This window comes from Tiliqua scincoides, chromosome 4, assembly GCF_035046505.1.
Source record: "Tiliqua scincoides isolate rTilSci1 chromosome 4, rTilSci1.hap2, whole genome shotgun sequence".
NCBI classification, from domain to species: Eukaryota; Metazoa; Chordata; class Lepidosauria; order Squamata; family Scincidae; genus Tiliqua; species Tiliqua scincoides.
The window spans coordinates 113,359,767-113,377,648 of NC_089824.1; the positions used below are offsets into that span (position 1 = coordinate 113,359,767).

The window sequence follows — 17,882 nt, forward strand, 5'->3', positions numbered from 1 at the left end:
GCCCCTTGATGGGTTATAAAGCACCACTCATTTGCAGTGGGCAAGCCAGTCTCTACCGCTGTACAATTACAGGTGCTGAAAGGGAGCTGATGCATGCATTTTTTGATTAGCTGCTGTGTAGGGGAATAGCATAGGTTTCCTATCCTTTTGGTTATCATCTTAACAAGTTGAAAAGATAAATTTAGAGTGTCCCAGGCTCAGGGCTCCCCCTGCACTAAACATAGAGTGTAGAAAAAGTCACTAAATGTAGTGCAGCATACCTTGGAGTAGGGAATTCATTCCCTTACCCATGTTGCTCGGCAGCTGCCCCATGGGGCTACTTGGATCTGCGCCACCTAAATAGGTGGCGCAGATCCAAGCAGCCCAGTGTAAGGCCGGGCCACCTTGGAACGGGGTTAGGATCCGGCCTAAGTGCCAGATCCTGGTCCTGCACCCCTTCCAGGCCTGGTTCTTCCACTGGCCCACCTGCTTCTCACCCTCCCCCCACCCCTGATAGCCCCTGAAACACCCTCCCCCCTGCCCTTCCCAGCCCCCCACACTGGCCTGACTTAGCCAGCGTGAACTCACCTGTCCGCCGGCGCAGGGGAGTCGGATTCAGCCTCGACTCCTGCAGTGGTGCAAAAGTACTTTATGGCACTTTTGCGACACCGCCGGGCTGGCCCAAGAGCACATCTGGATTGTACTCTAAGGCTACTATGAAATGTAAATGCAGAAAATAACAGTGCTCAAATTTATTTTTGGAAGCAAATTATTCTGCTGTAATATTATTCATGAAGGACCAGACTCCATTTCTTTTATTGGAATAGAGTGTCATCAAGAGATAATGGGGCACAAGAATGATATTTGAGATTAGAATTCAGAAGCTTTGTTATAAAATGCATGCCATGGAAGTATATACAGTATGATAATTAATGCCCTCTTGTGAATCTAATTTTGTCTTGATCTGTTCAGTCTCAAAAATGATACCAACTTTGTCTTTGGTTTTTATTTAGTACTTTATGTATTTTCTCTCTTTGTCATGGTGTCAGGGTACTCTCTTTTTCTTGCTTAGTTAATGTACGATTTGTTTGCTAAATATTTTATATTTATAACAAAGAAAATTATGAATAACAAAGGCTTACAAATAAAAATGGGAGAAGACAGCAAGTTGATAAGAGATGAACTTGAGGAAAGACTTGTAACTTGATTTGAAGAATAAATAAATCAAGGTACTCAGAAAAGTTAAAAGTCAGAGCTAAAATGTTGACTTTAACAAAGAGCTAGCAAGATCTTCATAATGGGGAGTGAATTCAGCCAGTAGTATCTGGAGACTGAAAGGCAATATGCATGTTTTAAAGTAAACAAAATAGAAAAGGCTTGGGGCTTGGGTCTCCATGCTTTCATATCTATTTATACTTCTTTTCAGGGCCATACCTGAAATATTTAGCTTTTCTTGAACTTCCTTCCTAGAAATAGGCACAACTATAACTGCATTTACCACCCCCTAGTGGCAAAATCATGTTTAAATGCCACATTTCTGCCTTTTGTTACTGTGCATATTCTAGAGGACAGGGAAACATTATGGAATGTTTGCGATTTACAGAGTACTATAACCCAGATTCTGCAGAATAGCTTTGAGGTTGTTCTCATATACATGCTTGTAAAAAGTCAACAAAACGGATGTGCATTTCTTTCCATTTTTGTACTTCAGTGGCAGTTTTATGCCAATCCATCAGTTTCATGTTTCTGCCTTGTATTAACATAAGTTTCAGTAATAAGTCTTTTTGTTTGTTTTATAGAAAGATATAATGCACCATTCCGCTTTAAAGTGTTCTAAATGATTCACAATAATCAAAGCAGCAAGGGTAGTAGCAGTCTATGAAACAGGGCTTAACATTTTTTTTCTTTTGAACCAGACCAAAAAAGTTAGAAGCCAGAACATTTTTTTCCAGTTTTCAAGGTTTTGTGTTTTATCAGCAGTCAAAATTTTTTTTCACTTGCCACTAGTGAATGAGATGAATTGGATTTTATTTGAGCGGGAAAAGAAGATCCTGCTTTGTGCTTGACACTCTGCCTTCCTGCCCAATCACAATTTTGAAATAAAAATCAGGTGTGGTAAATCCAGTGTGGCCTGAGTCGAGTCATGAGTCTTCACCCCCCGCAACTCAACTTGAAAGTGGGGCACTTTCCAAGTTGCTGAGTCACCCTTTAGTGATTTGATAGGACTTGAGTTGGGTCGCCCCTCGACTGCCTGCCATGGCTCCATGGAAATATCTAGTGCACTTTCCAAGTCTCCCGGAGCATTTTCATGGCTTGAAAAGACTCGAGTCTTGAGGAGTTCCATTTTAAAAATCTGCTGCAGCTCCACAAGAGAAAATGGGGCTGCTGCTGGGCTTTGTGTGTTTCAGAATTTCCTTTAAACACTCCCCTGCAGGGACACCTGCCCATCCTATCTGTCAGCCATAGTGCAGAATGCGCCAATCCTTTCCCTTCCCACCCCAGCTGTGGCAAAACCTATCCTCACATCAGGGGCACAGCAGGGAAGATGCATTCCAGCTCGGCAAAGCAGGAGCGCACAGGATAGGATGGAGGGGAGCCCAGGAAAGCCCCTGTGAGCTTAGCTTGCGCAATGAAGGCAAGGCATGTGACCCCCTTGGACTTAGCAGCACAGGCAGGCTGAATCAAGGGAGGCTAGAGAGGGAACATGCAGCTCAGACACGCAGTGACTGACAGTTACTGTTCGGCATGTTTTTAGAAGAAAGGAGGGGGTGTTGTGTGGAGCCAGAGTACCCACTATCCATCCAGATGTCCCATAATAACAGCAGTCTAACAGGCTGGACGTGGTAGATTAACCCTTTGCATGTCAAGTAAACAGCATACAGGCAGTGAGGAATGAAATACCTTAGTTCTGCAACCCACTTCATCTAAGCTGCCTGGCCATGAGTTGCACTACTCAGAGACATACCTGACCTGTACTGTGGACTGGAGGTGTCAGAGGGTTGCTTAACCCTCCCACCAAACTGTTGTCTCTAAACATAACATATGCTGCTATAGGTGCTGCTGCTTGCTTGAGCAAAGCCTGGCTTCTGGATTGATGCAAGAGGTTTTTTTCACTCAAGCGAATGGCGACTCATGAATTAAGGGCCCTAACTAAAGTGTTTTGCCTTTGACTCGAGGCTTCATGAGTCAGTGAAAAATGCTGATTTTTGCAACTCAGACTCTAGTTACCTGACTCGAGTCCACATTCCTGATAAAAACTCTGAGCCTGCCTCCATTCGGGTGTTCAGCCTTTCTCCCTAAACAGTTTTTTCCCCCTTCTCTTTTTACAAATGGTAGTGGGGGCACATGATGCTGTCTGTTGCTTGATGAGAGAAACCTCATCTTGCTGCTTGCCATTCCACCCAGACACAGTTCCCCCCCCTTGAAAACAAATCTAGTCATTTCTTAGATATTCATGATGAAATATATAAAAATAGGAGCATAGTGGAACATCCTGAAGAAGGACATCTTTTTTTCAAGAAATCCGTAGCCCATCTCAAGAGCTACTCCCTTGATTACAAGGATGAATTACTAGAGTTGGCCTACAAACATCAGGTGCTGGACTTGAACCTTCTCTCTTTACTGTCCCAGAACTGCATGCTGAGTTTCACATGGAGTTCTTTAAAAAAAAAAATCATTTTTTTATATTACTAAAAGAAAAAGTACAAGGAAAAACACACTAAAAGAAGAAGAAAAAGGAGAAAAACAACACAGACAAGAACAGCGTGGGTGATACCAAATATTCTAGTTAATTACAGATTTCTACAGGGTTGGGAACTTTAGTCAGTGACAGCCTCAAGTTGCAAAAATGCGTGTTTTTTGGTGACTTGTTGACTCATGAGTTGTGCACGTGGAAGACTGAAAAACACTTGAGTCAGGGCCCCCCGACTCGTGACTTGCATTCCACTGCAACTCAAGTTGCGTACCAACTAACACGGGTTGCACCTCCTCCCTCTCACAAGAAGAAGCTCTTGCGTTCATTTGGGAAGTCTTTTTTGGCACGCACAAGCTCCAGCGCCAGCAGCTAGCAGGGTACACTATGTTCAGAGATGGACTGGAGGGGGGGGAGTGAAAGGGTTAACTTTTTTTGTTTGCACTCCAAAAAATTGACTGAGCCTTGTGATTCTGTGCTTTCTGCAAAATGTAACAATTTTACCTGGGTTTTGCACAGAACCCTGGTGGCAAGGTGCCTCCGCTGGTAATCCACTGCAACCATTGGCCAAAGGATGCATCTCCAGAGCATCTATTGACTGAAGGACATGTCTCTGGGAGAGGGAGGGGGTGAGGGGGGCAACAGCAGCCCTTGTTCCCCATATGGAAAAGTGGGTTTTGTGAGCAGATGGAGGGGTGCAGGAAGCTGGAACAAATGAGGGGAGGGTTGTTCTCGGAGGGTTGAAAAGCAGCACCCCAAGCCTCGCCCCCTCATTCCATTTGCATCAGCTGAAACAAGCAGTTGTGTCACATGCGTTCTCTCATGTTCCCAGCTCAGACACGTAACCTTTCTAGTATTTGAGCAGGCAGGCAGGGCAAAACATTGTTGGTCATCAGGATAATACTTCTGCTGCTGCAGCAGCCATGGCAGAGGTGATTGTTTTTTTGGGGGGTGCTTCTTATTCTAATGGGAAGGGTTGTTTTATTCTACTCAGGAGTGGCTTAGCGGTTGCTTACAGAGTTCCAAAAAGTATTTTGTTAGCAGCCAGATAGGTTCAGGCTAGCTTTAGCTTATATGAGTTTCCTGGCATCCAGTACTTTCAAGATTTTCTTATCATTCATCTGCCAGCCTAGGCAAGGATATAGACTAGAGCAGTAGTTCTCACACATTTAGCACTGGGACCCACATTTTAGAATGCGAATCTGTCAGGACCCACCGGAAGTGGTGTCATGATCAGAAGTGACATCATCAAGCAGGAAAATTTTTCGCAATTCAAGGCTGCAATCCTACCCACACTTATCCAGGTGTAAGTCCCATTTACTATCATTGTTAAAAGAATAGACATAATAGCTTGTTAAAAGTACAGGTCTATAACATTTCTCCAAATGCAGTCACATACCATGGTAGCATCAAGTCTAATATATTAAAAATAAAATATTGAAATTAATGGGGACCCACGAACCCATGAAATTGGTTCGTGACCCTCCTAGTGGGTCCCGACCCGCAGTTTGAGAAACACTGGACTAAAGTATCAGTACAGGTGGAGCCTATTTATCCACGTTAGTTCCGTTTCGTGACTCGGCGTGATTAACAAAAAACGTGTTGTGCTAAATTCCATAGAGTTACGCAAATACACTGCAGCCTGACAATTCCGAATGGAAGGAAACTAAGGCAGCTGTTATCAATCCCCTCTCCTCCGCTCTGTACTCAGCCCTCCCCGTTGCCAGTTGCCCTGCTTCTTTCACATGGGATGCTGACCTTTTAAGAGTCCAGCCCTATGCGTTTCTGCTCAGAAGTAAGCCCCATTCCAGTCAATGGGGCTTGCTCCCAGGAAAGTGTGGAGAGGATTGTAGGCTATGTCTCATGCTTTGCTTGGTGGGAAGGCTTGCTTGTGTCGGTGATCTCAGTGGGGGGGAATTTGGCAGACACTCCCTGAGTTTTTTAAAGCAATCCCCTCTGTTGCTACCACACCTACCCCTGTGTGAGTGAGTGAGAGAGAGAGAGAGAGAGAGAGAGTGCGAGTGCGAGTGCGAGCGTGCTCCACCTTGCTGCAAGTGTTCTGGCTACAGAGATTTTCGGGCCCCCTTCCCCTCTTTAGTCTCTTTGCTGGCTCAGGGGAGCCAGGAGTGTTACTGTTCCTTTGCAAGGGGAACCTCTTCCAGGGCTCCAGGGCTGTTTCCCTGCCTGGGCAAGGCAGAGCCTTTTTGTAGTGTTTTGGGTTGCCTGGAAATGGAGTGAGATGCCAGTGCAGGGCAAAGGTGTGTGTGACTTTCGGTTCCCCCACCCCATTCGTGTTGAGACAAATCAGCAGATAAAAAATCCATGGATAAATAGGCTGCACCTGTATACTAGTACATTTCCTTTTAGAGATTGACTGCAGTAGGCAGGCAAAGTTTGAACTCGAAAGATAGAAGATAGTGTTAATTATTATTATTATGTTCGTTTACAGCTCCATCAGACAGTTTTCTACTGTGCTTTCCTTTTCTAGCAGCCAGACAAGCTTTCTGATTCAGGGTGTGGGGGGGTCACTCTCATAGTATGCTTTGCACAGCTACAGGGCAGAACTCTAAGAAGTTACTGTAGTCTGGAAGAGAAAGTCAGATTGCTACAGCAACTCACCACCTCACCTGCTTACTGTTCAGTTGTTATAATATTGTTTTACCTGTTGGAGCACCCACCTAGCAGCACTCCCTCTTCTGCTCTAGCGTGGTCCAGCTTTGGGGGGAGGCAGGCAAACTTGGTCCCAGAACACCCCTCCGTTCTTCTAGAAACATGCCTGGAAAGGAACTTCCAGTCATTGTGTGTGAGCAGCATGTTGCTCTCCCCCCCAGCCACCTGCATTCAGCGTGCCTGTGTGGCTAAGCTGACAGGAGCTTACCTGTGGGCTTCCACTGGGCTTGTCCACTCCCTCCCACCTTGCCTGCAGAAATATACAAGAAATATACTTGCCTGCATATATTGCTCCTATGTAAAACTCAGTATTTCTGTATAGTAACCATTTATCTCCCTGTACTATACCTAGACCAAAGTATGCTTTTTGTAGTGAGGTTGATAGTGGAATTTTACTGTAAAACCTATTTTAGTATTGATTCCATTTCATAAGAACATAAGAACAGCCCCACAGGATCAGGCCATAGGCCCATCTAGTCCAGTTTCCTGTATCTCAGCTGTTGGCATCCTTTAGTCTCGGAAGACTATGGTATCGCGCTCTGAATGGTGGCTCTGGAACAGTGTCCTCTCCAGTACGCGAAGCCTGGGTAAAGTAGGTATGGAGGATAGGCTGTTACCCATGCAGCAAATCCCCCCTCTCCACATCGCTGAAATGGTCCAATGGAAAGGCAGAAGCCAATACGGTTGGTTCCAGCGGCGTCGCAGGAGTTGCCAGAACGTGACTGTGTTCAGCCATGAACTGCCTCAGGGACTCCGGCTCCTGATTTTGCCTCGAGGTTGACTCCTGAAGCCTTTTCCACAACTGGATGTAGCCACAAGGCAGTGGAGGTTTGGGATCAGAGTTTTCCTTCTCTCAGATGAGCTGCCTTCCCAGGCTGACGAGCCCCATCTACCCGGTGGCTGTTTAGTCGCCTCTTACGACAAGTACAGCCAAACTGAGGGCCTATTCTTATCCCCAGCCCCCAGGGGGTATCCCGGTACCCCCAGGGGGTACCCAGGGGGTATACAGCCCCCAGCCCCTGTATCTCACAGCTCCCAAATGCCCCAGGGAGCACACCAGATAACAAGAGACCTCATCCTGGTGCCCTCCCTTGCATCTGGCATTCTGACATAGCCCATTTCTAAAATCAGGAGGTTGCACATACACATCATGGCTTGTAACCCGTAATGGATTTTTCCTCCAGAAACTTGTCCAATCCCCTTTTAAAGGCATCCAGGCCAGACGCCATCACCACATTCTGTGGCAAGGAGTTCCACAGACCAACCACACACTGAGTAAAGAAATATTTTCTTTTGTCTGTTCTAACTCTCCCAACACTCAATTTTAGTGGATGTCCCCTGGTTCTGGTGTTATGTGAGAGTGTAAAGAGCATCTCTCTATCCACTCTGTCCATCCCCTGCATAATTTTGTATGTCTCAATCATGTCCCCCCTCAGGCGCCTCTTTTCTAGACTGAAGAGGCCCAAACGCCATAGCTTTCCTCATAAGGAAGGTGCCCCAGTCCAGTAATCATCTTAGTCGCTCTCTTTTGCACCTTTTCCATTTCCACTATGTCTTTTTTGAGAAGCGTCAACCAGAACTGGACACAATACTCCAGGTGTGGCCTTACCATCGATTTGTACAATGGCATTATAATATTAGCCGTTTTGTTCTCAATACCTTTTCTAATGATCCCAAGCATAGAATTGGCCTTCTTTACTGCCTCCGCACATTGGGTCGACACTTTCAGGAGTGGGTCGGGGGGGCCGTTCGGGTAGCGGTATCTGCCCAAGGTCTTCTGCCGTGAAGACCCTCCTGGATCCTCATAGTCTCGCTTGGCCTCCCGTATCACCTTCTTACATTTCTTTTGCCACAGTTTATACACAGTTTATATTCCTTTTTATTCTCCTCATTAGGGTAAGACTTCCATTTATGAAAGGAAGCTTCCTTGCCCTTTACAGCCTCTCTAACTTGGCTCGTTAGCCATGTGGGCACCCTCCTGGATTTAGTGGAGCCTTTCTTTCTTTGTGGTTTACACCTCTGCTGGGCCTCTATTACTGTTGTTTTAAGCCGCGTCCATGCACTCTGGAGAGATTGGACTCTTTTTACCTTCCCATTCAACCTCCTTCTAACCAGCCTCCTCATTTGAGGGAAGTCCGCCCGTCGGAAGTCAAGGGTTTTTGTGAGAGATTTGCCTGGTATTCTTCCCCCAATGTGCATGTCGAAACGGATTGCAGCACAATCACTGTTCCCCAATGGCTCCGTAACATTGACATCTCTAAGTCCTGTGTGCCGCACAATATTAAATCCAGAGTCACCTGTCCTCTGGTGGGCTCCATGACTAGCTGCTCTAAGGCACAGTCATTTAACATGTCAAGGAATCTGGTCTCCTTTTCGTGACACAAATTGACCCAGTCTGTATGAGGATAATTGAAGTCCTCCATGATTAGAACCCTGTCCCTCCTTGTCACCTCCCTGATCTGTTTCCTCATTTCAAGTTCCCCATATCCTTGCTCCCCGTATCCATATCTCTTCCTCCATATCCTCCACAGATATCCTCCATATCTAGCGTAATGATTTTTATATTCAAAGAGCTTGTTGCATATCCTCTTGTTCTTCCAATAATCTTTCTCCTTCTTTTCTGCCTTCTTCAGGTTTCCTCATAAATTCTCTTGCTTTGTGAACGGTATCCAATCTAAAAGTTCTTTTCTGAAATTAAAAAATAACACAAATATAACACAATTGGCCCCATCTGAAAACCATCTTCCTCTGTTTTAACATGTCCACTAAAAAGCCATAATCCTTTTCCTTAGAATTCTAAGTGGGACCTCCTTCAACGTGATGATTGGTACTCCATCTACTGTGAGCCTTTATTTTGCATGTTGCTGTAAAATCATATCTCTTGTTCTTCTCTGTATGAAATGCACTAGTACATCCCTAATGAGATTCCTCTATCTTACAAATCTTGTGTTTACTCTACAGACCTTATCAAGATCAATCTCCAGGTCTTCCACATCCAGTTGAAGAAATTCTGCTAAAATATCTCTCATTCTTATTAACTCCTCTCCCGTCTGCTCTGATATTGCCCTAAATCCTAAAATTTTATCTTTTTGTGCCTGCTCCATCAATTTAAGCATTTCTTGTCTTCAACTTCCAAATCCTTAAATTTTGCCTCATGGGCTTTCATTCTGTCATTTATCCCTTTTATCTCTGGCTTTCTTTCTTTCTTTCCACATTGCATCTAAATGTAACATATTTTACATCTGGGTTTTCATCCATTGTAGTTCTTGGTATAATGCTTTAAATTTCCCATCTATCTTCTCTAATCTAATTTCCATCTTTTCCAGTAGTTTTTGGATACTATCCATATTTATCTTATTATCGATTTAGGAGGCGATTTCCCTTTTTGTAGCTGTTTGTGTGTTAAGCCTTCTTCTTGTAACCACTGTTTCTTTGTTTGTAATTTAGAAATTTGAACATTACACACAACTTGAAGTAGCTTAGTCCCAATTCAAACATTTCTTTTTTATTTCCCTAACTCGCCACTAGATGTCTGTGTTGCTCCATCTTGAATGTCTGCTGAAAGAAAAACATGCCAGACATAAACAGAGGTGAATTTTTTTTTTTCTGGAATGTCCAGAAACCACAAGAATGGTAAACAAGTGGCCGAGGTAGTCTTTCCGTAGTTCACAAATTACCAACAGCAATCTTTAAAAACGCCTCTCACATCCCTTTTCTTTTGATTCTCAGTATTTGAAATCACTGCTGGATAATTAAACTTTACTGCATATCATCTATTCTGTGAGTAAACTCTCTCCTTTACTGTAGTCTCATACTGGAGTTACTATATTTTGATAGTTCTTTAATTATTTCTTATCCCAGCTGTTAGTATCCCTTTTATCTTTTAAATCCACATGCTTTCTCTTTATCTACTAAATCCATTCTCCGCTACATGCCCCAGAAAAGCAAGCTGCGTGGAGGAGGTCAGACTTACTTTCCATCTGCTTCTTGAGCTCGATGTTTTCCTTCTCCCTTGTTCTAAACTGAATTAGACCCATGGAGCCTTCACTCTAAGAGGATGGAACAGGAGCATTTTGGGAAATTTTTGGTTTTTCTCATTGTATACCCTTTCCATCCAGGGGTATCTTGTTTAATTCTGCAGATGTACCCTGCCAATGCGGAGCTAGAAGTGAGATTGTCAGCCTACCATTCCTCCTGACCAGAAACCGAGTTTCACATGGAGTTCTAAGGGCTGCCAGCAAATGACATCCAGACCAATGTCCTCATCAAGCACCCTGTATCGCTGGAGCAGTACCTGATGAACAGCAATTATCACTCGGTTTTCTTAGAAAGTGGGACATCCCAGCAGAAAGTTATTTTTTCTTCAATAACATGTTATGAACACACAGTCAGGGATTAAATCACCTGCTGCTTTGAGAAGATATATGAGAAGATCCTGCTCAACAAAGCCTCTTGGATGCATTTCTCATCCTTCATGGGCTATGCCAAGAAGCATGATTAGGTTGTAGGCCCAAACAACCACTATTGTTTTGTGGATAAGCAGCAGAAAACCAAGTATACCAGGGCTGGCCCAAGACCTCCTGATATAGCATGCCAAAGGAACAGAGGCTGGCACATCATCATGTAAAGGGTGATGATGATCACCCTTTACATGATGATGTGCCAGCCTCTGCTACTCCCACTCACAGGAAGGATAGTTCTAGCTCCTCCCACTCACAGGATAGGATAGTTCTAGCTTAGTGCTCCCCTCCCCTCCACATTTCCTTCTCTCTTCCCCCCTTCGTCTCCAATCCAGGGAGTAGGCGGAGGAATAGCAGCAGCAGTGGAGACAGGTAGGCAAGCAGAGAAGGGCACTCCCTCACCAAACTGCTACTTGAGGTGACTGCTTAGTTTGGCCTTATGGATGGACTGGCTCTGATCCTAACAAGTTAGCTGTATTCAACTGGCATCTGGAAATGTTCTAGTCTAGTGTGTCAACACCATCATGACCTGGGACTGTTCCCCCCCCCCACTGCTTCCCTACTTTAGACTTTTTGACTCAAGTTGCTATCCAAGCAGCAGTTTCTTTACACATATGGAAATGGTTGGGTGTTTCATTGTTGTTAACATCCCTCATTGTGCAATTTCTGTCATGACCTTGGTGTGGTGGGAAAGGGTTAAATACTCCCTCTCTGTGTGCTTCAGTCCCAATCCTGATTGAACCCTCCTATGGCTACTATTTAACTTAAAACATGTAGCTTGGATATGTGTGTTGGGTTTTCATTGTTTTAGCATGTAGTTTGGCTTCAGTATATTAACTGTGCTTGCTCAGCCTCTTCCCTTCCATCTGCAATGTAGCAATGATGATGATACTGATTTGCTTGTGGGGTTGTCAGAATTGCTGCAGTCCTGTATGATAAGCATTTTGAAAGCTGCAGCAAGGTACAAATGTTAGATGTTATTAATTTTTACTGCTGCTGTTCAGAACTGTCTGCCATGAACCATTTGAATGCATGAATATGTCTCAGCCCTAGTTTCCATTTGTAAAATAGAAGTACCGGGGAAGACCCACATCGGCGGATCCTGAGAACATAAGAACGCTAGCTTCACTGGATCAGGCCATAGGCCCATCTAGTCCAGCTTCCTGTACTCACAGTGGCCCACCAAATGCCCCAGGGAGCACACAAGACAACAAGAGACCTGCATCCTGGTGCCCTCTCGTGCATCTCACATTCTGACATAGCCCATTTCTAAAATAAGGAGGTAGCTCGTACACATCATGGCTTGTAACCCATGAAGGATTTTTCCTCCAGAAATTTGTCCAATCCCCTCTTAAAGGCATCTAGGCCAGATGCCATCACCACATCCTGTGGCAAGGAGTTCCACAGACCAGCTATATGCTGAGTAAAGAAATATTTTCTTTTGTCTGTCCTAACCCTCCCAACACTCAGTTTTAGTGGATGTCCCCTGGTTCTGGTGTTGTGTGAGAGGGAAAAGAGCATCTCTCTATCCACTCTATCCTTCCTGTGCATAATTTTGTATGTGCCAATCATGTCCCCCCTCAGGCACCTCTTCTAGGCTGAAGAGGCCCAAACGTTGTAGTCTTTCCTCATAAGGAATGTGCCCCAGCACAGCAATCATTTTGGTCGTTCTCTTTTGCATCTTTTCCATTTCCACTATGTCCTTGTTGAGATGTGGCGACCAGAACTGGACACAATACTCCAGGTGTGGCCTTACCATCGATTATTATTATTATTAACAGTATTTATATACTGCTTTTCAACTAAAAGTTCACAAAGCGGTTTACAGAGAAAAATCAAATAACTAAATGGCTCCCTGTCCCAAAAGGGCTCACAATCTAAAAAGATGCAAATGAATACCAGCAGACAGCCACTAGAACAGACAGTGAGATGAGGTGGGCCAGTTACTCTCCCCCTGCTAAAAAAAGGAGCACCCACTTGAAAAAGTGCCTCGATATGTACAATGGCATTATAATATTAACCGTTTATTCTCAATGCATTTTCTAATGATCCCAATCATAGAATTGGCCTTCTTCACTGCCACTGCACATTGGGTTGATACTTTCATTGAGCTGTCCACCACCATCCCAAGATCTCTCTCCTGATCTGTCACAGACAGCCCATTAGCCTATATGTGAAGTTTTGAGTTTTTGCCCCACTGTGGATGATCTTGCACTTACTTACATTGAAACACATCTGCCATTTTGCTGCCCATTCTGCCAGTTTGGAGGGATCCTTCTGGAGTTCCTCACAATCGCTTCTGGTCTTCACCACTCAGAAAAGTTTGGTATCGTCTGCAAACAGCCACCTCGCTGCCCAACCCTGTCTCCAGGTAATTTATGAACAAGTTGAAAAGCACTAATCTCAGGACAGATCCTTGGGGCTTTTCACCTCACTCCATTGTGAAAATTGTCCATTGACACCCTCTCTGTTTCCTGGTCGTCAACCATTTCCCAATCCGTGAGAGGACCTGCCTGCTAATTCCCTGATTGTGCAGTTTTCTCAGTTGCCTTTGGTGAGGGACCGTGTTGAATGCCTTCTGAAAGACCGGATATATAATGTCCATATGTTATCCCTCATCCACATGTCTGTTGACCTTTACAAAGAATTCTAAAAGGTTTGTGAGGCAAGACTTACCCTTACAGAAGCCATGCTGATTCTCCCTCATCAAGACTTTTTTTGAGATTCTATCTTTGATGAAGCATTCCACCATCTTACCTGGAAGAGACATTAGGCTGACCAACCTATAGTTTCTGGGGTCCCTTCTCCTTCCCTTTTTAAAGATCGGTGTGACATTTGCTATCTTCCAATCCTCTGGCACCATGGCTGTTTTAAAGGACAAGTTGCATATTTTAGTCAAGAGATCAGCAACTTCGTTCTTCAGTTCCTTAATAACTCTTAGGTGGATGTCATCAGGGCCCGGTGACTTATTGATCTTTAATTTGTCAATTAGGTCTGAAACATCTCTTTTAACCTCTATTGAACTTAATTCCTTGGTCTGAAGGGGCTGTTTGGGCAGCGGTATCTGCCCAAGGTCTTCTGCCATGAAGACAGATGCAAATAACTCATTTAATTTCTCTGCCATCAATGGGTCTCCTTTTATCTTCCCTTTCCCTCCCTCGCCATCCAGAGGGCCAACTGGTTCTCTGGCAGGTTTCCTGCTTCTAACGTATTTGAAGATGCTTTTATTATTCCCCTTAATGTTGCTGGCCATGCGCTCCTCATAATCTCTCTTGGCCGCTGGTATCACCTTCTTCCATTTCTTTTGCCACAGTTTATGTTCCTTTTTAGTCTCCTCAATAGGGCAAGACTTCCATTTACGAAAGGAAGCTTCCTTGCCCTTTACAGCCTCTCTAACCTGGCTCATTAGCCATGCGGGCACCCTCCTGGACTCACTCAAGCCCTTTTTCCTTTGCGGTATACACTTCTGCTAGGCTTCCATTACTGTTTCAAACAGCCTCCACGCACTCTGGAGAGATAGGACTCTTTTTCCCCTTTCAACCTCCTTCTAACCAGCCTACTCATTTGAGGGAAGTCCGCTTGTCAGAAGTCAGAGTTTTTGTGACAGATTTGCCTGGTACTCTTCCCTCGATGTGCATGTCGAAACGGATCGCAGCATGATCACTGTTCCCCAATGACTCAGTAACATTTACATCTCTAACCAAGTCCTGAGTACCGCACAATATTAAATTGAAGTCCCCCATGATTACAACCCTGTCAGACCTTGACACCTCCCTGATCTGTTTCCTCATTTCAAGGTCCCCTTTAGGTTTCTGGTCTGGAGGATGATAATATACCCCCAAGATTACATCTCTCCTCAGGCCTGGTAATTTAACCCACAAAGATTCTATGATGAAGTTGGACCTGTCTTCAATCTCTATTTTGCTGGATTCTACCCTTTCTTTAAAATAAATGGCCACCCCACCTCCAACACACACCCCCTGTCCCTCCTGTAGAGTTTATAGCCCGGGATTGCGATATCTCACTGATTCTCCGCATTCCACCAGGTTTCCATTATGCCCACTATATCAAAGTTTTCTGTATTCACCAAACATTCCAGTTCTCCCATCTTTGCTCTGAGACTTCGGGCATTTGCATAACAGCATTTGTACATAGAATCCCCCAAGATGGGCTGCTTATTAGCTCCTTTATCCCTGCAACCTCTCATTGTACCAAAACATCTATCACATCCCATCATGCTACTATTCCCAATTTTTTCTCCTAATCTGACTTTACCTTGTTGTTCTCTAACCTCCCCATCCTCGTCCCATAGGGAAGAGGAGTCCTGAACCGGATGCCCCTCAGCTCCTGTCGGCTTTTCCTCAGGGATCAGTTTAAGAGCTGCTCTGCCACCTTTTTAATGTTATGTGCCAGCAGTCTGGTTGTATTCTGGTTCAAGTGAAGCCCATCCCTCTTGTACAGTGATGCTTGTCCCAAAATCTTCCCCAGTGCCTAACAAATCTAAACCCTTCCTCCCTACACCACTGTCTCATCCACACATTGAGACCCTCAATCTCTGCCTGTGTAGCTGGCCATGTGCATGGAACAGGTAGCACTTCCAAGAACACTACCTTTGGGGTCCTAGCTTTCAGCTTCCTACCCAATAGCCTAAATTTGGCCTCCAGGACCTCCTGGCTACACTTCCTCATGTTGTTGGTACCGACATGCACCACAACTGCTACCTTCTCCCCAGCACTATCTATCAGCCTGTCTAGACAAGAAGTGATGTCCGCAACCTTCACACCAGGCAGGCAAGTCACCATGCGGTCCTCACATCTGTCGCAAACCCCCCTCTCTATGTTTCTGAATCCTGTATTCGCAGATTCACTTTTCTGCAGATCAGGTCTGTGGGCCCTACCAGTGTACCCCCCCTCTGGAGGTGAGGGAGGCAGAGCCAGAGGGTCCAGAGGGTCGTCTGGGCCCTGCAGAGGCCATGGATGTCTGCCAGGCTCAGACTGAGTCCTAAAGGTGAAAAAACATCACTTCCAGTTTTTCATAAAGCCTACTCCATGGCTTCCTCATGAAGAAGATGCTTGAACCATTCAGTAAAGAGGCTATGCCGTGTCTCCAAAACTAGACGTGATCGGGCAAAACGGATGCCATTTTTGGAATCGGCACCCCAAATGCATATCAAACCACCATAATGTTTGGGAAAAACTTTTCTGACCCTCAATTTTGTAGGCCTGTATTTGTTGTTGTGTACCTTTATGTTTCAAGCCAAGGGAAGTTCAGAAATTTCCAGCTTAGAAGAGATTAACTTCTAGGGCTGTAAAGCTTTTGTACCTGCCAATGTCATCGCTGTCAGGAGGAAGATATTTGAGTGGCATCTTTATTTGTTTCTTGACCTTAACTACATCCATACTGGTAATTATGGTATGGCTGTGAATTATAGTAATGACTGACACGTTGTGTCCATGGAGAGTGGTTTTCAATATACTTTTTTTCTTTTTGTAGATATGTCAGTAAGTGAATCTTATCATAATACCTGATCTTTAATGTGAGAAATACTCTTCTTCAGTACAAGAAGTACTGTTGCAGCTTCCTTCACAAGAGGCTCCTGAACACACAAACCATTTCAGTTTTATTCTCTTTTTTTCAGATGTGAAAGGACCACCAACCCATAGGCTATCTTGTGGGCAGTTCTCTGATTCAGAAACTATAATATGGGAAACAAAGTACTCCATTCTGACAGACAGCCAGCTTGTGCTGCTGAACAAGGAAAAGGAGGTAAGAGACTAAATATGCAAGAATTTCCTTGTTTCAAAGAGTATTTTGGCCTCAGTAGGGATTAAACTACTTCCAGTTTTACTGCATATGTGATGGGAAGTAGAAAAGTTTTTTTTTAATTTTTATAAAATGAAATACTGTAATTGGCCTTCATAAGATTTTGCAAATAGCCAGTCTTTAGAAATTTTCACTTTCCTAGAGTTCTGGTTTAAGTAGTTAAGTACATTAACAGAATTATTCCACATTTTTTTTAACTCTATCGCTTTAATTTTTAATTTAATTTTTAATAAACTCTACCGCTTTTTAATTCCCCCAACCCCTCTTGCAGTCACATGCAGAGCCCCATGTTCTCATACTCATACTTTTCTTTCATCAGGCCGGTTCACAGAAAGCTGCTTGGGCAGGGAGGATCTGTTGGTTGGATGGGGGAAAGAGGAGGAGAAACTGAAAATGGTTAAAAGCTCCCATGTGGTCAGAAGGTCGCTAGGCGGGTACGGGAGGTGTGGACCACACTGGGTGACGCGCCCTGGGGGGATGATGCGCTAAAATCGCGGCTTTAGGAGCTACACTGTCATGCCATACACTGTTGGATGCGGAATCCCCAGCAGAATGCAATGCAAGAAACAGAATTGGAATAGCTCCTTTCCTTCAAATCTTATGGCCAAAACCCCAGAAAGAAAAAATGAATGGATCCCTATGGAAAGTGAAAGTGAGCCGTATTGCGTGTTTCCTTTTGAGTAGGTGTACTTGCCATAGTCTTTCAGAAAGGGCAGGCTGAGAGGAATCCAACGACACCAGAATGGTCCCAGTCCAATGAATACAGCCCCCAAAAAACACCTGAGGAGGTCCCATCCCAATCTATTGAACCCAAAACGAAGCCACGTGGCCGCGTTTACTCGCGAGTAGGTGAACTTGCCTTAGTTCGTCGGAAAGGGCAGGCTGACAGGACTCCAACAACATCAGAATGGTCCTGATCCATTGCAGTCCCCAGAAACACAAAAGAGAGAAAGAGGTCCCTCCCTCCCAGCTGCAGTGTATTGAGCCCTATGGAAAGCAAAGCAGCCTCACGGTTGCGTTTACTCGCGAGTAGGCAGACGTGCCTTGGCTGGTGGTCAGGCCAGGCAAAGGGGAATGTGAGGACACCAGAATGGTCCTGATCAGATGGAGCTGGAGTGCAACAAATACTCCAGAAGGCAGCCTCTCCCCCCACTAAAAAGGACAAAAAAGAGGCTTGAACTGGTAAGGGGAAAGTTTTCTATTTTGCGCTTGTAAAGCCAGGTGGGTCTTGATCTTGATATTCCTGAAATAGAAGAACT

The 17,882-nt window shown here is 44.6% G+C and overlaps 2 protein-coding genes across 6 annotated transcripts in view; both read left to right on the forward strand.

Moving 5' to 3' along the window:
* Positions 1–17,882, forward strand: part of RASAL2 (RAS protein activator like 2) — a 336,215-nt gene that overhangs the window by 107,786 nt on the left and 210,547 nt on the right. For all 5 annotated transcript variants that reach the window (XM_066622767.1, XM_066622763.1, XM_066622764.1 and 2 more), the window contains exon 2: positions 16,439–16,566. In XM_066622767.1, the coding sequence (XP_066478864.1) occupies positions 16,439–16,566 (128 nt within the window). The remainder of the gene's footprint in view (positions 1–16,438; positions 16,567–17,882) is intronic.
* PSMD8 (proteasome 26S subunit, non-ATPase 8) lies at positions 3,437–10,967 on the forward strand. Its single transcript, XM_066622978.1, is given in 3 exon segments — positions 3,437–3,485; positions 3,488–3,622; positions 10,543–10,967. Coding segments are annotated over 3 exon segments (609 nt in total).